The sequence below is a fragment of the Aotus nancymaae genome, unplaced genomic scaffold (assembly GCF_030222135.1).
Source record: "Aotus nancymaae isolate 86718 unplaced genomic scaffold, 86718_ANA_hifiasm-v0.15.2.pri h1tg000018l, whole genome shotgun sequence".
Classification (NCBI taxonomy): domain Eukaryota; kingdom Metazoa; phylum Chordata; class Mammalia; order Primates; family Aotidae; genus Aotus; species Aotus nancymaae.
The window spans coordinates 3,310,011-3,332,511 of NW_026988430.1; the positions used below are offsets into that span (position 1 = coordinate 3,310,011).

Here is a 22,501-nt window from a genome sequence, read left to right on the forward strand (position 1 = left end):
GTGCCCTTGAATCCAGGGCATTCCTCATTCTGGATTGAGGAACATTCAATCCAGAGAGAAAGATGCAGATAAATTCAGTCTGAGCATTCTATTCCACTCATATGAACTTTTCCTTCTTTGTTCATCCTTGGGAATTCTAAGTCCATTCAGATATCCAAGAAATGACAGAGAGGGAGGTCTAAAGAGGAGAAACTATCTCAAAGGGTGAAAACAAAAGACTTATGTGTAAGGCTGCCTGAGATGGCATCGTTTATAAAACAGATAAGTCAGTAACTTCCTATAAAACATCTAATGATTGAAGATTAAATAAATACCATAATATATTCACACAACACTGTGCAGCTCGTAAATTCATGTTATAGGTAAACATGGAAATATGTATCTATTGTTAAGTGAACAAAGTACATTACAAAACAATACATACAGTTTGACTCTATGTACACTTCTGTGGACGAGAAGTCTTTCAGATTTTGGAATATTTGCATTTTATACTTACTGGCTGAGCATCCCTAATGGGAAAATCTGAAATCAAGCTTTGAATTTTAGTCTTTTGTATTTCAGATTTTTGGACTACGGATATTTAATATGTACAAACTCTATACCTGAGCAGGGGATTTCAAGTATTATTACTTAGTCTTTGAATATATATTTTTTGAATACTTTGAATATATTCAAACTATTATCTGTGAGCACACTCTGGGAGGCCAAGGCAGGAGGAACACTGGAGCTCAGGAGTTTGAGACCAGCCTGGGAAACACAGTGAGACCTTGTCTCTAATAAAAAAGAATAATTAGCCAGGTGAGGTGACCCTTGCCTGTAGTCCCAGCTACTCAGGAGGCTGACGCAGGAGAATCGCTTTAACCTAGGAGGTCAAGACTGCAGTGAGGTATGATCACACCACTGCATTCCAGCCTGGGTGACAGAGTGAGATCCTGTCTCAAAAACACAAACAAACAAAATGGCCGGGTGTGGTAGCTCATGCCTATAATCCCAGCACTTTGGGAGGCCGAGGTGAGTGGATCACTTGATGTCAGGAGTTTGAGACCAAACTGACCAACACAACAAACCCCGTCTCTACTAAAAGTAAAAAAATTAGCTGGCATGGTGGCAGGTGCCTATAATCCCAGCTACTTGGGAGGCTGAGGCAGGAGAATCACTTGAACCTGGCAAGTGGAGGCTGCAGTGAGCCAGGATCATGCCACCGCACTCCAGCCTGGGCGATAGAGCCAGACTCTATCTCAAAAAAAAAAAAAAAAAAAAAAAAAGCTGGGCACTGTGGCTCACGCCTGTAATCCCAGCACTTTGGGAGGCTGAGGTGAGCGGATCACCTGAGGTCAGGAGTTCGAGACCAACCTGACCAACATGGAGAAGCCCTGGCTCTACTAAAAATACAAAATTAGCCGGGTGTGGTAGCACATGCCTATATTCCCAGCTACTCCGGAGGCTGAGGCAGGAGAATCACTTGAACCCAGGAGGCAGAGGTTGTGGTGAGCCAAGATTGTGCCATTGCACTCTAGCCTGGGAAACAAGAGCGAAACTCCATTTCTAAATAAATAAATAAACAAAATATCGTAGACAAAGAAGGTATGCAGCGAGAATCTATCTAATCTGTTTGAAGCAAGTATTTTTCTTTGTTGAAAGAAATGTTAAGTGACTAGCACCAAATTTTAGAAACTTAAGTTGGGGTCCAAGAAAACAATCTGCAATATATTAATAAAAAGGAGAATGTAGAACACAAATAGAGAAATAAAACATATTTTGGGAAAAATATACCAGATAAAAAAGAAGGTACTATCTGCTATATTCTTTCAATTGAGTTTTTGTTTCGTTTTGTTTTTAAAGACAGGGTCTTGCCCTGTCTCTCAGTCTGGAGTATGGTGGCACAATCACAGCTCACTTCAGCCTAGGCTGCCAGGGCTGAAGCAATTCTTCCACCTCAGCCTCCTGATTAGCTGGAACTACAGGTGCAATACTACCATGCCTTGCTAATTTTTATATTTTTTGTAGGGACAGGTTTTTGCCATGTTGCTAAGGCTGGTCTCAAATTCCTGGACTCAAGTGATCTGTCTGCCTTGGCTTCCCAAAGTGTTGGGATGACCAGCCTGGCCAACAAGATGAAACCCTGTCTCTAATAAAAATACAAAAAAATTAGCCAGGTATGGTGGGCGCATGCCTGTAATCCCAGCTACTCGGGAGGCTGAGGCAAGATAATTGCTTGAACCTGGGAGGTGGAGGGTGCAGTGAGTTGAGATCGCGCCACTGCCCTCCAGCCTGGGTGACAGATCCTGGGACTCTGCCTCAAAAAAAAAAAAAAAAAAAAAATGCAGGCAAAAAATAAAGGTTATAAGATATAATGTAAGAGAACAAATAATGCAATAGCAGACGTAAAACCTGAACTAGAAGAAGAGCAGAATCAACACTATAAAAATTTAAATCAATTACACAGAGAACAAACTTGAGAAACCTTCCTAGAATGCAGAAGAAAAACAGATTAAAATAATGACAGAAAAAGTGACCTATATAGGACGAAGAATGGAGACCTAATACATTAGGGAGAAAAATTCTGAAGAAAAAAATAGAACAGAATATTCGCACTCAAAGGCATATAAGTTGAAGACTTTTGTGTTCAAAGATACAATGATAACATTGAGGCCAAATCAGTGCTCTTGAAGCAATACCTTCACTGGGATACTACCAGCTCAACAAAACTTAAAGAACTCCTCATTGCCTTTAGACTCAAATTAACTTCTGTTGCCACTCACATCTTTATCCAAACTAGGAAAACATTTGCCTCATGTGTCTGGATCTTCCAGGTTGTGTTGGCAACATGTGTTTAGTAAATATCTGCAAAATAAGCATCAAGTCTGGACCAAACATGAGACTAATCTCAACCAGTAATAAAACTGCTTGCACTGCTGCCACTGACGAGCACTTCAGATATGTTTTACATTTCTTAGTAACGAACACTAGAAGCTGGAGGAAATGTTTATATGTTTCAAATTTCTTTCTTTTTTATTTTTTCTTCAAATAGGGTCTTGCTCTGAGACTCAGGCTGGAGTGCAGTGGCACAATTATAACGAGCCTCAAATCCCTGCACTTAAAAAATTCTCCCATCTCAGGCTTCTGAGTAGCTGTGACTACAGGCGCTTGCTACCACACCTGGCTAATTTTAAAACTTTTTTTGTAGAGACAAGGTCTCACTATGTTGCCTAGGCTGGTTTAGAGATCCTGGCCTCAAGTGATCCACCCGCCTTGGCCTCCCAGATGCTGGGGTTACAGGCGTGAACCACCGCGCTTGGCCCCCTTTTGCAGATTTCTAAAAGGTCAAGAGTTCCTAAAGATTCCCTGACACATCTATATTAATCTCCTAGGCTGGCCATGGAGATGACCCATATGAGCTTAACATTCTTTTCTCTTAAGGCTCAGTATCCTTTTTTACAAAATTTGAAGGGGGTGGCTCATGCCTATAATCCCAGCACTTTAGGAGGCCACGGCAGGAGGATTACTTGAGCCTAGGAGTTCGAGATCAGCCTGGGCAAGATGGTGAGATCCCGTCTCTACAAAAAAAAAAAAAAATTTAATTAGGCATGGTGCCACATGCCTATAGTCCCAGCTAGTCAAATATACAAAAAAATTAGCTGGGTGTGGTGGTGTACCTGTAATCCCAGCTACTCAGGAGGCTAAGGCAAGAGAATCACTTGGACCCAGGAGACGGAGGTCCCGCTGAGGCAAGAGGATTCCTTGTGCCCAGGAATTTGAGGTGGCAGTGAGTTATGATAGTGCCACTGACTCCAGCCTGGATGCTAAAGTGAGACCCATCTCTTAAAAAAGGAAGGTAATAATCCTTACATGGCAGGCTTATTTAGAGAACTTAACACAATACTGTACAGAAGTACCTAGCCTAGGGACTGACACAATTCTCAGCAGATGTTATTTTCCCCTGCCATGGATGGAGAATAAAGCAGAGTAACACTTTATGTGATTGTACGACGTGGCCAGTGAAGCTCTCCCTACGAAGATGACAGTTAGAAGGGAGTGAGAGAGGCACACAGCTGAGTACAGAATGCTCCTGGTGAAGAGAAGAGCAACTGCTAAGATCCTTAGGCATGAGCACTTGGTTTGAGGAACAGCAAGGATGTCAATGTGACATACTGGGTTCAACGACGGCAGCAGGACCTGAGGTTAGAGAGCTTGGGAGTGGTATGAAGGTGGGGTCAGATAACGGAGGGCATTGTAGGCTACTGTTAAAACTTTGGCCTCTAAATGAGAAGAGCAACCATCAGAAGGTTTTGAACTAAGAACTGACATATCTTACTGACATTTTTTAAATATACTGAAGAGGCTGGGCGTAGTGGCTCACACCTGTAATCCCAGCACTTTGAGAGGCTGAGGGGGGTGGATCACGAGGTCAAGAGATTAAGACCATCCTGGCCAACATGGTGAAACCCTGTCTCTACTAAAAAATACAAAAATTAGCTGGGCGTGGTGGCGCACGCCTGTAGTCCCAGCTACTCGGGAAGCTGAGGCAGGAGAATTGCTTGAACCCAGGAGGCAGAAGTTGCAGTGAGTCGAGATTGCGCCATGGCAGTCCAGCCTGGCGCCTGGAGACAGAGCAAGACTCTGTCTCAAAAAAAAGAAGACTCAAGAGTAGAAGGGGGAAAGAACTAGAGCAAGCAGTTAAAAGGCATTGCAACCAACTGAACCGGGGTGCAGTGGTGAGACAGAATTGTATCTGTATGTATTCTGAAGGTAAAGAAGACATTAACTGCTGATGGATTTGATATGGAGGTGTGAGAAAGACGTGCCAAGAATAACCCTGATGAGGGTTATTCTGACACAAGCAACCCAAAAATCAAAGCTGCCATTTACCAAGATGGGGAAAGGTAAAGGAAGACCAGGTTGGCGGGTAGGGGTGGGGCCGGATTCAGGAGTTTGGATTTGGACATGTTAAGTGTGACATACCTATTTCACAGTCCTTGACGTGGAGACCTACCTGAGTCTCACTGAGCTGCAAATGCCCCCTAGGTAGCCTGTGGATCACTATACAGGCTGAGGGCTGCTCTGCTGGCTCTGTGTTCTCCTCGAGCCAGCACACATGCGTGGTACCCGACACTAAAGCTGGAGAGCAGATGAAGATGGGGTGTGGGAAGTCCGAAGCTGGTTAGTCTCCTGGCTCTGTGTTCTCCTCGAGCCAGAATGCATGCGTAGTACCTGACACTAAAGCTGGAAGATGGGGCGTGAGAATTCTGAAGCTGGTTAGTCTCCTGGCTCTGTGTTCTCCTTGAGCCAGCATGCACGCATGGTACCCGACACTAAAGCTGGAAGATGGGGCATGGGAAGTCTGAAGCTGATCAGAACCCTTCTAGTCAGCACCTGTCCCAAGCTAAAGACAGCTTCCATAGCGAACTCCCAAAAGCATCGTCTGGAATCAAGACCACCCCATGATCACAAAAGAAGAGAATGAGGATACTTCTGGCCCAAGCCAGGCCATCCAGTTTCTCTTCTAACTCAACATCTTCCACAAGTATAAAACAACCTGCTAGGTGTACTCAGCCTCACAGACTACAAATCCCCATGATTTTCCCATTCTGAGACTAGAATAGCAGAATTTCACTCTAAGTTTTGGTTTGAAAGGCATAAAATAAGTATTCCTCTTGGGAAAGAGAGGTTCTCTGATTCCCAAGCTCCAGTAGCCATTAAATACATTCAAAGAGTATGAGTTTTTGACGTATCAATGTCTAGAACCTTAATCTACTTAAGCAATTTAACCAAAGGGAATATATGCTCAAACTGTGCTACAAGAAATTGATTCACTGTTTGTAACTGTAAAAAAGTTGGGAACATTCTCTTGGTTCAATAAAGCAAAGACTGGTTAAAGAAATCTTGGAATATAAAAGAATTCTAGGTAACTATAAAAATGATTCCATATAAGAATATATTTAAAATATTAGGGAAAAAGCAGATTACAAATAATATATACACCTGGGCATGGTGGCTCACACCTATAATCCCAGCACTTTGGGAGGCTGAGGCAGGTACATCACTTGAGCTCAGGAGTTTGAGACCAGCCTGGCAACATGTTGAAACCTCATTTCTAGAAAAAATACAAAAATTATCTAGGCATTGAAGTGGGTGCCTACAGTCCTAACTATGCGGGAGGCTGGGGTAGAAGGATCGCTTGAGCCCGGGAGGCAGAGGTTGCAGTGAGCTGGGATTGCGCCACCATACTCCAGCCTGGGCAACAGAGTGAGACCTATTTCCAAATAAATAAATATATACTACATATAAATATATAATATGACCTCCAGTTTTAATGAAAATGAAAGTGTGTGTGTGTGTACTACAAATTAAATATGATTTGCAAAATAATAGTGCTTTTACTTCGGGGTAGAAGGATGATGGGTAATTTTTCTTCTTTTTATTTTTCTGTTTTCCAAATTTTCAACAGTGAAGAAATACTCTTTTATACTAAAAACAAGGGGTTTTTTTTGTTTTTTTTTTTGAGAGGGAGTTTTGCTGTTGTTACCCAGGCTGGAGTGCAATGGCGCGATCTTGGCTCACCGCAACCTCCGCCTCCTGGGTTCAGGCAATTCTCCTGCCTCAGCCTCCTGAGTAGCTGGGATTACAGGCATGTGCCACCAAGCCCAGCTAATTTTTTGTATTTTTAGTAGAGACGGGGTTTCACCATGTTTACCAGGATGGTCTCGATCTCTTGACCTCGTGATCCACCTGCCTCGGCCTCCCAAAGTGCTGGGATTACAGGCGTGAGCCACCGTGCCCAGCTTTTTTTTTTTTTTTTTTTTTTAAAAGAGACAGGTTTCTCATGTTGCCTGGGATGGTCTCAAATTCCTGGGCTTAAGCGATCCACCCGCCTTGGCCTCCCAAAGTGCTGGGATTAAAGGTGTGAGCCACTGCAACAGGCCAAGAACAAGTTTTTAAAATTTTATATTCTGTATAAAGTCTCTCATATCTGTGGTTCACGTTCGGAATTTTTACTTTTTTTTAAACATCCACCTGTGTCCCTAGTTTGGACTTCATCTAGGTCAAAAGACCTCCTCCTGAGAAGACATTTGTGGAACCCTCCCCAAAGGCCTCTTCGCAGGGGATGGGATGCTAACTCCTCTGCAGAAGTTAGTCACAGGGTATTCCCTGTCTTCTCCACACAGCACTTTGCTCCCAAGCTCTGTGGGTGCTACTTCCCCAGCCTAGTAACTGCTGTTGTATGTGGGAAATGTGAAGCTGACTGGACTACTCTACTCTTTACCTGGCTGAAAACCCAACTGTTAAGCACAGACTAAGAGCTCTACAGTCCCCATCAGTGCAACAGGGAATGGGCTTTGTTTTCTATAAACAGACAGGCAAGAAAAACATTCAGGTTAAAACATAGTCCTCAGAGGAAGGAAAATAGAAACCAGGCAGCGGGGAATGCTTCATATTCCTCAAAGTTTTTTTTTTCTAAGTTAACACATGGTGTCTGCTTCTCTCTAGTCACCTATTTATCACTCTCCTCCTTAGAGAAGGGAAAAAGCCCTGGCTGTTTTCCTAGTACAGAGTTTTGGGTGGGGGGGGCGGGGAGAAGGAAGGGGGGAGAAAGGAGGGTGCTTTAAGCATGATGCAAACCATTTGGAGCTGAGTGAGAGCACTGCCAACACAAGCTGCACTATTTAAACAAGTGAGGAAATGATCGTATATACAACATGCCAGCGAGCACACACACACACACCAAAGGAAGTCGAGAGGGTTTTTTTTTTTCAGGACACAGAGTTGGATGTCAGCGGCTAAAAGGTCGATATTTTCCCTTAACACCCTTCTCAATGACTTAATCATGTTCCATTTGCACAGAAAACTTCCCAAGAATAAAAAAGTCTGGAGAATTAAGAGGAGGGGTGAATGGGGAGGGATGTTTGGCCTGGCGCTGACCTTGTCCGAGGTTTTCTCCACGTAGCAGGGGTCCTGAGGGGCAGCCAGCAAGGGGACAAAGCCCGAGAGAAGCCGATCCTCTTCCAGGATAAGAAGGGTGAGGTCATCATCCGAGTCCTTGTACAGTGGCACCTCAGACTGATTCACTGCAGTCAGTATGTTACAGAAATCAGCCAGCGTCGACCACACATCCACAGCAACACTGTGAGAAATAAGGTAAGAAAAGAGCAGCTCTAAAGAGGGACCAGTCAAAATAAGTATTCTCAGTACTTGTGAGCAGGGAGGTACTTGCAGCAAATGTTGTCTAGGCTGGCATCTGCCAGGAAATCAGACCCCAAATGCTGGGAAACAAAACTGTGCTCAAGGCACCAATCTGAGGTATGTGTATGTGGATCTATGCAAAGTTGAAATTGATTAGGGGGAGTTTTTAATCCTCACTAGAGAGGAAAAAGAATTTAGAGAATCAGTTGACTAATACAGGGTCCTGTCATCTTTCCGGACAGTGTGCCTGAGACGCTTACTCAAACACTCTAGATACCCAGTGCCCGAGGCTGCTCCCAGAATTCCCCACTGCTGTCCAGTCCAGTAAATGCCATACAGACAGCAACTGAGCACCAGCCTCTCCTCCTCCAGCCACAGCCATGGAGGGTCTCGTCACGATACAGAAAGAGTCACGCAGATTTTCCTCCTGCAATGCTTTAGAACTCTCTTCCCTATATATAAGCAGGCAATCAATCAATCAGTCAACCTCATTTCTGGGCCATCAACATCCTCACAGGAAGGTAACGCCTCTTACAAATTTCATCAGCGCTGTCTCAGCCATTCCATGCCTCTCCTTTCTCTCGTTTGTGGAAGGTTAGATACAGGGACACAGGGTGACCAACCATTCTGGTTTGTGTGAGACTGTCCTAGTTTTAGCAGGGAAAGTCCCACATCCTCAGAAACCTCCTCCAGTCCTGGGCAAACTGGTATGGCTGGCTGTCCTAATTGCTATCACCAGGTCCTGATCGAACCTGAGAAGAAACCTTGAAACTGCAAAGTTTGGCTCTCCCTAACTGAAATTTCAGGGTAGAATTATTTTAAAAAAGGAAAAAAAAAAGGTTAATTTCTCTGTCACCATCACTTGTCAAAAATCGACTGTGGGTCAGATTCCTACTTTGGTGGGTGCTGAAGATCCATAAGCTTTTTTCTTTTCTTTTTTTTTTTCTTGCCTGCCCAGGGATATTACAAATTGTGGTAAAGATATAGGACCTGCCAAGTCTACAGACTTGGCTTTCTTCTCCAGAGCGGCACTTAACCAGGGAGTCTGGAACAGATAGTATCCTATGGATGCTAAGTTTTACTCTGAAAGAAGAGATGTACAGGAGAATGACAAAGAAAAGCTTCACAATTAGATTCAAGAGGTAGAGTGGCAAGAGGCAGTACGTAAAGAGAGCTATAAGAATCATCCTGGGCTGGGTGTGGTGGCTTATGCCTATAATCCCAGTACTTTGGGAACATGAGAAGGATCACTTGAGGCCAGGAGTTCAGGACCAGCCTGGGCAACACAATGAGACCCTCTCGATAAAAACAACAAAGAAGAATCATCTGGAATCTCCCCAGTGGAGTTACTGCCTATGAGTCCTACTAGGGAGGGGCCTCAGATCTAAGCAATTTGTTTCTCCTGGAGACTAAGAATCTTTGGGAGATGGCAGAAAAGAAAGCATCCAAGGGATATGCCACTGAAGGTGACAGTGCGGGAGAAAGTGGAGCAGAGGTATGGGAACTCCCTGACTGGCTCCAGGTGGAAGGAGGCTGCGCTGGTTTATTTACTGTAATCACTGCACTAGGAAAAGGCAATGAAATGAAACATCTTGTTTTCAAGAGTGTCCTGGGAACCAGGCGGAACACAGCCCCATTAATCACACAACAGCACATAATCAACACACGTGTACTGCAGAAGTAACTCGCTTCACAGGCTTTACCCAGGAAAAAGAACATGTTTGGGAAGAATCACCGGAGGGACGAGTTTTCTAAAGCCTCTCTTAGCGCAGACACCGACAACCAGACTCATTCACAAAGCTCCATCTTTTGGCTCAGCCGGGTTTGGCTGTCAGAAATGTTTAAATATGGAAAAAAATAAACAGTTGCAACACGTTTCTGTGCAGAGATCTGCCTGAGCTCCTTTGTGATGTAATGGGAAACGCGGCATTCAGGCTACCAGCTGTAGAATAAACAGAACTTCGAGGGTTAAAAGGAACTGAACTTTCCACGACCCCATCTGCAGAGGAGAAAATAATAAGAGGAATGATGCACTGCCCCACAGCCCTGATAGTTTATCCTCCGGTCCGGCTGCAGAGACAAGCACCGGATGTGATAGGGCTGCTCAGGGCCGCCTCCGAGGTTAGTACTGCCCATGGGAGACGCACAGGGAGGCTCTTCCAGTTCCCCGCTTCCTCCCCCAGTGCCCTGCTGGCCACTTGAGCCCACTGCCTGTGTCTGATCCCACAGCACTGGTGAGCTTTGGCCAACAGGCACTGCTCGGCTGCAGAGCAGCAATTTGGAAAATAAACAGGAAAGACGACAGTGAGAAGGAAGAAGGTGAAAAGTCTCCCAGCTGAATTCTTGGCTTGGGGGCCCTGGCTGGTGCTGTGCAGGTCAAGGCTGCTGCAGGACATAGTTGGGGGCTGGGGGGTGGTGTGGGCAGCAGCATCCCCAGCCAGAGAGAGGCAGCCAAGAATTACCCACGGCTGCCACAGTGGGAGGCCCCACATCCCTCTCTCATCCTCCCACCCCTACCATCTTGGATCCAAGATGAAGAAATATGTGGTACCATGTGGTTCTCATTACCATGCTCTCCTGTCCCCTAAGGCTCAGATAAACCAAAACTGACTCCTCCCAGAGACTGCTGGCCACCACTAGGGACCCCTGCCCACATATGCCTTTTTGCCCATTACCACCCACCTTGTACCAAAACCTTAAGACTCACTGCAAAAATAAGGTGGATGAGAATCCCTACCTCAATGTTGATTTGTAAGACAGCAGCTGATGCCAAAAGACATAGGGAGTGCCCTGAGTTCCCAACTCAGAAATATAAATAAAAGTGGTCCAACAGCCAAGCTAGGCTGTGTAGAACCAAGGAAACATACAATATGCTTCAATGAGAGGTAATTTCTGCTCTGGTGAATTCAGACTGGTCTTGTACTCTGACACTGAGTAGCTGCCTTCTTCTGGTATCTCAGAGGGACTACCCAAACTCAGTTCACATTTCCCATCCTCAGTTATCTCCTTTCACTGAACATCACGGACAGGAACACAACTACTCAGAGACCCGCAGGTTACACAGTGACTCTCTACAGGAGTGAGGAAGTGTCAGGAAACTAAAAGGAAAAGCTGCTTTGAAAAACTAGGTGAGATGTCTAAACTCAAAAGTTAAGATATTTGCAAAAGGATGAGGTAATTCCTGAAACCCGGGCAACATCACCTCAGCCCACCCAGTCAGGCCTCTGGGCTGGAGGTCAGTTCTGTGGGTGAACATACAATTTCCTGTCTGTAGAAGGGGAAAAGCTTAGCTTCTTCCTGCTTTAGTTCCTCATCCCATCCAGGAGCACCTTCTAACCTTCACCCAACAGCAGCCCTTAGACCCAATGGATTCAAGGTTGGCCTGGGCCAAGGAGCCAAAGGTCAAATTTGGGTGGCGATGAGGATCTATAAACAGGTGCCAATCTTTTGGAAATGCTTGGGAAATAACTTCCCCAAAGGTATTCCAAATAATCTGAAATGACTTTTGATTCCAAATGGACCCTCCAGAGTGTTCTGGGCTCAGGCAGGTCCTTCTGGTTTGTTCTGGTTCAATGCAGATTTTAGGGAAACTCCCAGAGCCCACGATATACCACTAAAGTTAGAGTGGACTCTTCAGGCAGACACAAAGCAGCCACAGACTATGAAACTGTGTCCAATGAGCCTGTTTATGGCTCCCAGAATGATGGCAAGTGAGTCTCTCAGCAGCTGTGGTGTGATTAGTGAGCAGGGATCAGCAGTTGCAAGGTGACCCACTGGTTCCAACCCCACAGAACACACCACACACCAGGAAAGCAGACCCCTGGCCAGAGTTTGAAAGCCAGATCCTAGTTTGGGACAAACCAACAGTGACTAGTTAGAAGTATGCACTCAGAACCAAGGCTCACTTGCTTCCCTACAGACATGCATTCACTTACTCCACTAGGAAAGGAAAAAAATAAGAGTTAATTTACTTTTTATTGCCTCAGAATTCCAAAGTTTAATGTATCTGTCAGTTTGAGTGCAGTGCAGCTGCTGGCCGATACAATGCAGCCCAGGCCAGCCCAGGTGACTGGGGAAACGCATTTCACAGAAACAAACCAACACACACTCCTGGCTGGTTGTTTTGGGGATATTGACTGGGGAGTCAGATTAACCCTTCAGGCTGGGGTTAGTTCTGCAAATAGCTGTGGAAAAGCAGCTGAAGCCCAGGGAACTGAGAAGCCCTGCTCTCAGAGGGGCCGTGGGTTTCTGTGTTCCTAAAATGTTGCTTTTCTCGCAGATGTTACCCAACTACAGCATCCTCTGGCAGATTGAGGTATGACAGGTAAGACATGCTATACTACAATAATCTACCTTCTTGCCCAGAACTCAGAAAGGCAGTCTGCCAGCTTCATGGGGAAGGGGTCAGGTAGGACTTTTTCTGAAAGTTCCACTGGGGCAGGACTGAGAGGAGGAGAGAGTCTGAAAACACTGGAGCACTAACGCCTGACCAAGACTCAGTCCATCTTTCTGGCAAGTCTAAGGAGGACTAAGCACTCACACACTCCTTCATATTTTAGTGGGGGAACAAGCTGACTGGTGATTAATATCAAGTACAATGACCCCATGTTACAAGCCTGCTGGGGCCTGTGGAGGTGGCCATTTCCTGTGTAATACCAGCTTGTTTAAACACTAACATTCAAACTCCACAGCTGCAGAACAAACCCGGAAAGAGCTGAGTGAGAAGAAGCCGTGCATTGTGTTTCCGAGCTATGGAAGATCAGAGAAGCAGTACAGATGGGAAACAAGTTGGATCTTCTGGTTCCTGGAGTGAGGGGATCTGGAAACACAGCCAAGATGGCACAGAAGCCAGGCACAAGGAAGCTGAAAAAGGGGATGACCATGTGGTACAGACACAAAGACAGACAAACGGCTGTAACAAGAGAACCACGCTGAAGACATGCAGTATCCGCTTTTTCAAACTGTTTCCCTGTGGGCCATTACAGCCTAGCCTACAACTCTCCACGTAAGGGTCAGAAGCTAACATAAGACCACTGTTACCCTGAAGAACTTCTCACTCCACTGGAGAAAACGGCAAGAAGTGAGCAACTAATAGCAGGAATGGACTTGAATCCAACAAGTATGGTAGAGTTAAAATAATAATACCTGGGCTTGAAATGGCTCAGCACGCCTCTTGGAAAGCCAAGATGTCATGCCAACTGTTTGCAGTGAGCTAAGGACTGGACTGTGGTACCCCAGTGCTGCCTAGCTCGGCAGGCCCTGGGTTGGGATAGAGAGGGGAGAATTCTAGGCAACTCCCTGAGATTTCTAGCAGCAATGTGTCATCTAGATGCCACGTGATACAAAGAAGAGACAAAGATATCAAACATCACCATTCCAGGAGTTAAGACATGAGCAGGAAGATGCCGTCCTCTAAGAATGAGGTTTATCGGATGACCACTAAAGCATGTAAGACTTAGATGTGAGGATAGTCCCTTCCATCTTTCTAGTTTATACAAACAAGTCAACTTGGGCCTCTGGGAGAGTACTCACCCTAAATCAATTCTGCCCAAAAGGGCAAATCAAATTCTGAAGCTTAGTCATCCTGCCCTCCTGCAAGAACAGAAACCTCTCCATGTTCTAAGCAGTGCAGCTGGAACCCTATGGCCAGCAATAGGGCACAGCAACCTTGTTCCAGGATTTCTCAAGGCTCAGAGCACCTCTACTATACACTGCCCCAACCTCTGCGGGGTCAGTGCCTTATTTGATTTCGGTTCTCCAAAGCTACACTCATATGTATAGCCTCTGTCATATCACTATGGTGTGTTAAACCCATCAGCACTGCATGTTTGGGAAAGAGCAGCCCCTAGGGGATTTTAACATCTCCACGGCATGAGTGGAGCCCTCGGTGGCCTCCCTGGTGCGGATTCTCACGGTTCCTGCCTCTCCAAACTTTTAGCTGTAACCACTCCAACACGTCTTCTTAGTTTAGCACACACTGGACCCAAATAACCTCAGCTCAGGGCTGGAAAGTACTCTCCCTGGGGTCAGCTGCTGTACCCTGCTGGGGTCAGACTGGAGCCTTAGGCCAACACCCCTTCCTCTCACAAGGAGTCCTATGGGAGGTGTGGGGAGGGGACAGGGGCTCCTGCTGTGGGAGAGATCACGTGTGCCCCACACTCAGCACTTGGAGGAAGAGGAACCCCCTGGTGCCAGGCTGTAGTGCTAACGCCCCAACCCGGAGCCAGGGAGACTGGGTGGGGAGCCAGGGTAGCAAAGGGGCTTCCCACAGTCACCATCACTTCCTTCAGGGAAGTGCTGATGGACTATTACTCAGTGACCTCCTAAAATGCCCTTTTGCGAAGACGTATTAAGCGTCCTTGAAGGGGTGCCGATAAGACTTGGGATTAGTTCTTATTTCAGAGCTGCCCTGTGAAGGTGAGTGAACTATTTGTTTTTTAACTCGAGAATTCATATCTCATCTACAGAGTCAACACATGTAAGCTCCCTGAGGAAATCAGCTTACTGCATATGCCCTATGTATCCCTCTTTCTCCCTATGTGACAATACCTCAGAGGGCTCCCTACAAACCTTTCCAGGGTGCTCTATAGACTATGTAAGACAAACCATGGAAAAGCAGCAAGTACAAGAATTTCTAGAGTTTTTTTTTTTTTTTTTTTAAATAGTACTCCAATCCAACAGTGTGATAAATGCATCCGAGCTACAATTAGGAAGATATATAGCATCAGAATGCGAAGGTCTGGGCAGCCTGGTGAAACGCGGGCTCTCCAGAGCCCCAGCTATGTTTCCCATTATGTAACCCTGGTCATGGGCAGACAGCCAGACTCCAAATGAAAAAGAGACTCTGGCTTGGCACTGGTTCTATTTTCCTATCCTCATTCGGGGTCAGCGCAGTGTCATACAGCTGCAGAGAAAGCTCTGGGGATTAGACCTGGGAAAGACTCCAAGACCAGGACCTGGGTTCAAGTACCAGCTGAAAGCAATAAACCAACTGCCACAGCTGGGCTAGGTTTGGATGTTCTCAAAGTCCCCTGACTCTTTCACTTACTGAGAACTAGAGATCAGGGTAAGTGAAGATTTGGCCTCAGCAGAGACTGAAATGAGGTAGGCTGTCCCACTGCCCTAGCCTTGCCAAAGGTCCTGGGATGCAAGGGGTCACTCTGCTCAGGTTCATGAGGCCTGTCGCTCTACTCCTCTCCAGCACAACTTTCCTTGTAATCAACTTGCTGAAGTGAGGTGCAGCTGCCTCTCCCTTCTCACCAGAGGCTTGGTATGGAAGGAAACACAAATTATGCTAGCAGATAGGGCAACGAGATGGCCTCTCCAAACACAGCAGTCGGTTCTAAATAGACCAAAGCACTCTACACTGTCTTTCACAGTGGCCCCAGGCCACTGTACACACCTTGCTGTAATCCTCGATACCAACCATCTCCTGGGATTATGAAGCCATTTTGTTACAATCCCTAACAGGTACAAATGGGAAATCACTTCCATGGATGCTGACTCTAGCACACAGATCTAATTGGTGCCACAGTGAAGGAAGGCACGAATGCCCAGCAATCCTGCCCTTTTCACTCTGCAGTGCCAAAGATATTCTGTCATCCTCATCCTAGGTGTTCCACATGTGTCTGCTACTGTGGATTTGACTGGAAAGAAGAGGAACACGGGCGAAGAGGAGAGAACCAGGGAAACCATTGATGAACTCTGGAATTCCCCTAGGAGAGGGGAAGACGCTGTGCAATGACTCTCTAACTGCATAAGGAAAGACAGGGAGGGAATGAAGGAAGAGAGATGAAACAAGGGTCCAACATGTCAGAGGGACCATTTGGAAATGGGGTTTCTGGAGGAAAAGCAAAGGGGACTTCCTCTTTGTCGGAAATATAGGCTCTGTGGTCACCTTATCTTAGGATCAGAGAAATTTATCTTTGTAAAGAACAAACGCAGGCAAATAGCAATGAAAGCATGCCAAGAAGGGGCACTGAACAGCCACCATTTCCTTCCTACTCCCTTGGGAGCATTTCTAAACCTTTCAAATGAAGAGCAACAGCAAGGACCTTACAAGTGTCAGGGGATTACAGTTTTGACATCTACAGAACCATTGGGGTATGTTATTTTCTATGAACTTAAAAGAAAAGCCTCTTCAAAATGTAAGATTGGTGGGCCTAAGATAAAGTTTGAAACCCACAGAACCCCCATACCTTGCCAATCTCTCAACCAGAGTATTTACTTAGTAAGTATTAGGAAGCTATACGAGAATATGGCAAACAAAAGAAGGGAGGTGAAGTCTTATTCCGCTTTTCCAGTCCTCTGATCTGAGTGGTATGTGGTAGGACTACCCTCAGTGGCAGTCAGGCCAGGTTTGCTCTGTTGAAGGGACACCAGTCCTTAAACAGCCATGCTTTGGGGTCAGGCCCCAGGATAGCAAAGCCTCTCTTTCAAGCTTAAACTTGCATTCCAGAGATAACCAGCTGCTGATCCTAACTGCAGAGAGAGAGAGAGAGAGAGAGAGAGAGAGAGAGAGAGAGAGAGAGAGAGAGCGAGCGCGAGCGAGCACAGAAGGAGACTTTTTTCTCTATTACACTGATTTCTCTAGTCCAGACTGGCTTCACGAGAAAGTAAATGGTATCCACAGCTATAGTAACGTATTTACTGGGCAATTAAATTCAATATACTATTTGGTCAGATTTGCTCTTCTTGTGAAGAAGTCTGAAAAGACTAAGCAAGTATGACTCAAGTGTCCCAACCCCCTCTGCCTTTCTGTAGCCCAGAATGTGAAGCCCAGCCGGGGATGGCTGTAGCCTGGACCACGTGCCTGGCTGTAGATTGAGCCCTTGCCCAAAGATGGGCAGCAGCTCACAGCGCCGGCAACGGGCCATTTGTTGCAGCATCCAAAGAGAAAACAGACTCAGCATCTCAAGCAAATGAGGCCCAGCACTTCCTGTGTGAGCTTTCCATTTCCTCAGCCAAACAAAAGCCAAAAGGGAGTGAGAGAGGGAGGAGGCATGAAGTAAGATATGCTGCATGAAAGAGCCCAGGATATGGGTAAACAGGGGCTGTGTGAATCCTGTCTGAGGGACCTGTGCTTGTAAGGAGGTGACCCAGGGAAGGCCCAGGTTCCAGGGACAGATGGCCAGCCTCCCGACCCAAGAGGAAGGACGGGACACTCAGTGACCCCTGCGCATGTTCAGAAGCAGTAGCTTAGATACTTGGAGAACTGAGTCCTTTCTTGGCATTTTCTTTTCAAAACTGCAAATTGCCTAGTCCTCACTACAGATGAGTAGCCTGAAGAGTTTGAGGCTGTACATGTTACCTCTTTGGGGATCACTGCTGAGAAACAGCTGTCCCTTAGCCGGCAGATCCAGAGTTCCTTTGTGTGGCCCCAGCTGCACAGCTTGGGGCTCCAAGGCCTCAGCCTGAAGTGCATTTTGGAAACCTAGGAGGCCCACAGATATGATGCAGAGAACAGTCCGATGCTGTGAGTGCCATCCACACAGTTACAGAGCTAGAGGTGGGGAGGGCATGGGGAGACTGAGGTTAATAACAGTCCAGGGGTGCATCTTGAGGTGAGGACAGCGCAAACATTTAGAAAGAAAGGTGGAAGAGTCAGACTACACAATCCACACAGAAACTGCTGCCCAGAAATATATGCTTTGGCCTTCCCTCTGTAGGTCACCCATGAGTCTGGGAGACTCACATGGCTGGTCTCCAAGCCAGACAAGCTCCCTTTTCTACTCCCCAAAAGTTCCCTCCACAGTAGCCAGGGTCTCCACAATCTATCCTCCAGTATTATTTCTCTCCAGAAAAGAAGACTGGAGATAAATCATGAGGTACTGGGTCAGGATGCTTGTTCTAAAACACACATAAATGCTTAACACAGAGCATGAAGGGGCTTTGGGTACATAGCAGCAGCTGAAGACCACAACTCAGAGGATGCAGGGCAGGGAAAGAAAAGGAAGAGGGAAAGAAATGCGGGGGGGGGGGGGTGGGCACGGGTGAAATAGAGAAAGACAAAGACACTAAGAAAGAGTAGAGATAAGAAGAAAGAGAAACCCAGCACTGTGGGAGTCTGAGAAAGGCAAACTGCTTGAGCCCAGGAGATCAAGACCAATCTGGGCAACATGGCAAAGCCTTGTCTCTATTAAAAAAAAAAATACAGGCCGGGCGCCGTGGCTCAAGCCTGTAATCCCAGCACTTTGGGAGGCCGAGGAGGGTGGATCACGAGGTCAAGAGATCGAGATCATCCTGGTCAACATGGTGAAACCCCGTGTCTACTAATACAAAAAATTAGCCAGGCATGGTGGTGCATGCCTGTAGTCCCAGCTACTTGGGAGACTGAGGTGAGAGAATTACCTGAGCCCAGAAAGTTGAGGCTGCAGTGAGCTGTGATTGTGCCACTGCACTCCAACATGGGTGACAGAGTGAGACCTTGTGAAAAGAAGGCAGGAAGGGAGGGAGAAAGGAAAAAGAAAGAGGAAGAAAAGAGAAGGAAGGAAGGAAAGAAGAAAGGAAGGGAGGGAGGGAGGGAAGAAAAGGAGGGAGGGAGGAAGGGAAAGAAGGAAGGAAAGGAAGAGAAGGGAGGGAGAGAGGGAAGGGAAAGGAGGGAGGTAAAATTAAAGGGAACAGGAGGGAGAGATGAACAGTCAACAGGGCTGAACAGATGGAGCCTACACATACATACATGAAGATACTATTGTACAAACATGAACACACACAGTGACGCTAACATAAAGAAGAATGTGACACATCAAACATGGACAGAGATCGGAATCAGAAGCTTTTTCTGTAATGAGCTAGATTGCAAATATTATAGGTGGTGTGAACCATACAGCCTGTGGCAACTATTCTACTCTGCTCTGTAGTGTGAAATTAGCCACAGATACAGTGTAAACAAATAAGCATGGTTATATTCCAGTCAACTTTATGGACACTAAAATCTAACTTTTATACAATTTTCATGAGTCATGAAATAGTACTCGTTTGATTTTTTTTTAAACCATTTAAAAATGTAAACCATTATTAGCTTGTGGGGCATGGTATGCTGACCCGACAAGGCGCGCGCGCGCGCACATGCACACATACATACACACATACACACACACAGCAGAGACAGACGACAGCAGGGGCAAAAAGAAAGGCAGAAGCAGGCAGGCAGAGACAGGCCAGGACAGACAGGCAGGTCAGTAAAAGGCAAGGCAGGCACATACAGGCAGACCCACATACACAGAAATCCCCCCCCGCAACAAAGAGACCCAGACTGGCATAGAGAGACATAGTTATACACAAACATGGACACGAACACAGACATCCAGGAACGTATAATCGCAGACGCAGACATGGATGGGACCAAAGCAGACACAGACTGACACGGATCCAGAATCAGCACAGATACAGACTGATATATTGGTCGGACATGGTGGTCACACTTATAATCCCAGCACTTTTGGAGGCAGAGGAGGGCGGATCACTGGAGGTCAGGAGTTTGAGACCAGCTTGACCAACATGGTGAAACCCCATCTCTACTAAAAACATAAAAATTAGCCAGGCATGGTGGTGCATGCCTACAATCCCAGCTACTTGGGAGGCTGAAGGGGGAGGATTGCTTGAACCCGGGAGGCAGAGGTTGCAGTGAGCCAAGATCATGCCACTGCACTCCAAGCTGGGCGACAGAGTGAGACTCTGTCTCAAAAAAAATAAAAAAGATGCATAGAAAAACTAATAGAGAAAGAAACAGACACGAAGTCTCACACACACACACACCCACACAAATCTGGCCTCCAGAGGCAGCTGCAGAGATGGTGAGTGAGAATGAGGGAGCGAGAGCAGGAACAAATAACTACATGGAGAGTGAGAGGAAAAACAGAGTGTGAGGGGAGGGGGAAGTCTAGAGAATAGGAAAAAACCACCTAAAACATCAGAGGACAGGGAAAGTATTCAAAAAAAGTTCAAATAAAGAAGGAATAGAGAAGCAAACAGGCTGTGGGCAGGAACAGAGAGCAGAGTGAAGAGGAGAGCTGCGGGAACACGGGCGGGTCTAGGCCAGTGGTGCTGAAGCAATGGGTAGGTCAACTCACTGCGAGGGCAGATCCAGGGATGTGGGAGGAGGATTCCAGGTGTCCGGGTAGCCGAGCATCCAGTCTGACCAGACTTTCACACTGGGGAGCAGCTCCTTCAGGTCCGGTACGAAGGAAGACACCTTGATGTCGTCTTGGTCATCCTGGTCCTCAGGAGAGGACAGCTGAGCTGCAGAGGCAAAGGGTGAGAACTGGGCCTGTGTCTGCTGTAGCCCCCGAGTGAGGCCTGGGGCGCTGGGACGGCAGCAAGCTCTTAGGGAAGGGAGACCAAGTCCACAGGAAACCTGGGCCCAGAAGCGAGGACCAGCTCCAGCACCTAAGAGGATTCTGAAAAGCAGGACAAAGAGAGAACCAGTGTACTGGGTCTGCCCCTGGACACAACTGCTTCGACCTCACCTGTGGCTTGGCTGAAGCCTCTACTCTGGCCTCTAACCCACCCTTCCAGCTTTCCTTCAGCACGGTACCAAGATGTCACCAGAGTTCTTGCCAAAACTGCATAACCTGAATGTAATCATAAGGAAACATCAGAGAAACCCAAATTGTGGAATACTGTGCAAATGATTTATATTCTTCAAAAATGACAAGGACATGTAGGACAAAGAAAGATTGAAAAACCATCCCAAATTAAAGGACACTAAAGAGACACGGTGACATCTAAATGCAACGTGTGCTCCTGCACTGGATCCTAGAGCAGAAAAAAGCTTTTTCCCCCTTGCTATAAAGGAATTAGGGCAATTGGCACAAACTAAATAAGGTCTGTAGATTCAATGATAGTCCTGTATCAATGTTGACTTCCAATTTTGAGAATGGTTATTAAGAGAATATATTTATTATTAGGAATATGAAGTCAAGTATTTGGGGGTAAAGGGCCACCAACTCTGTAAGTTAAAATCAAATGGTTCAGAAAAAAAAGTATAATAACTTTAAGTATGTGTGCATGGAAAGAAGAACTAAGACCACATAGTAAAATGGGAACTGGGGAATCCGGATGAAGGGTATATAAGATTCTCTGCACTATTCTTGCTCCTGTTCTGTAAATCTGAAGTAATTTCAAAATAAAAAGTTGCCCTTCTGTCCTTAAAAAAAAGGCAGCCTCCGAAGCTGGGGACATTCACAGAGCTTGTGTGGAATGGGGAGATAGTGGTGTCTCATTAAGTCACTAATACTGATCTAGGAGCTAAAAAGGCAGTTGTTAACCTTCAGCCCTTCCTTATACTGCCACAGCAATCAGGCTTAGACGTCTAAGGGCAGCCTTAAAGGATATGGGATCCTGTCTCAACCTAAGGGCTATAAACAGCACCTGCTCTATCTGGTCCACAGTGGTGATAGAATTCACCAAGTGCTACACAAAGAGAAACACAGAGATAAACGGGAAAAACACAACATCAGTTATGGAAACTAACTTTTCTGGTTTCCTAAAGATGCAGAAACAGGCAGCAGCTCATAGGTACACTGAAAATCCTAACTACTAAAAGGAGAAAAGAGAGAGGAAAAGAGTTCTCCAAAAAGGAGGAGAGGTCCTTAGAGACAATAAGGCTGTACAAGGCGATGGGACTGGCTAGGCAGGCAAAAGGAAGAGGGCATGTTGTAAGAGGAAGAATGGGCTGCAGGGAGAACACACCGAGAAAGCAGCAGGGCCTGGTGAAGTCTGTCTGGACAAGGCCAGGCAGCTGGAAAGCCCAGCAGGCAGGGAGCTCCTCCTGCTTACCTTTGGCGGACTCCTTAAGTAAGTGGGTACAGCGCCGGACCAGTAGAGAAAACATGGCCAAGCCCAGAGCTGCAGCTTGTTCCTGGATCACAGAGCGGCACTCCTCCGAGAAGCAGTCTGAGGAGAGGCAAATGAAACTCTCAGCACCCCGGGGGACAAGGGCTACTTTTCCCTTCCTTACAAGACACACATCACTGGCCAAGTTACCGAGTTCCTTTTCCTTACTGAAGACTGGGGCTGTTCCCCCTCTCAGAGTGGTCACACGGCTAAGTACAAACGCACGTGAAGCACTGACCATGAGGTCTGGCATAGGGTATGTGTTTGATAAGATTATAAGGGTCACCTGTGTCAATTCCACATTCCTTCTATAGGAACACTTGCCTCAGGAGGGGCAGTTTCAGCTGGAGCTGCACGGTCTCTGCCTTTAGCTGCCTACTGATAATGTAAAGCTATGGTAACAAGAACTCAGATTTAATTAACTCAGTCTGTCGACCAGATAACAGGAGCACAGTCTTCAATTAAGATTGGAAAAATACACATT

The 22,501-nt window shown here is 46.3% G+C and overlaps 1 protein-coding gene across 4 annotated transcripts in view; it reads right to left on the reverse strand.

Moving 5' to 3' along the window:
• SMG6 (SMG6 nonsense mediated mRNA decay factor) overlaps positions 1 to 22,501 on the reverse strand; it is a 235,588-nt gene that overhangs the window by 96,033 nt on the left and 117,054 nt on the right. For all 4 annotated transcript variants that reach the window (XM_012448335.2, XM_012448334.3, XM_012448331.2 and 1 more), the window contains 3 exons: positions 21,961 to 22,077; positions 20,253 to 20,421; positions 7,921 to 8,122 (listed from right to left, as the gene is read on the reverse strand). In XM_012448335.2, the coding sequence (XP_012303758.2) occupies positions 7,921 to 8,122; positions 20,253 to 20,421; positions 21,961 to 22,077 (488 nt within the window). The remainder of the gene's footprint in view (positions 1 to 7,920; positions 8,123 to 20,252; positions 20,422 to 21,960; positions 22,078 to 22,501) is intronic.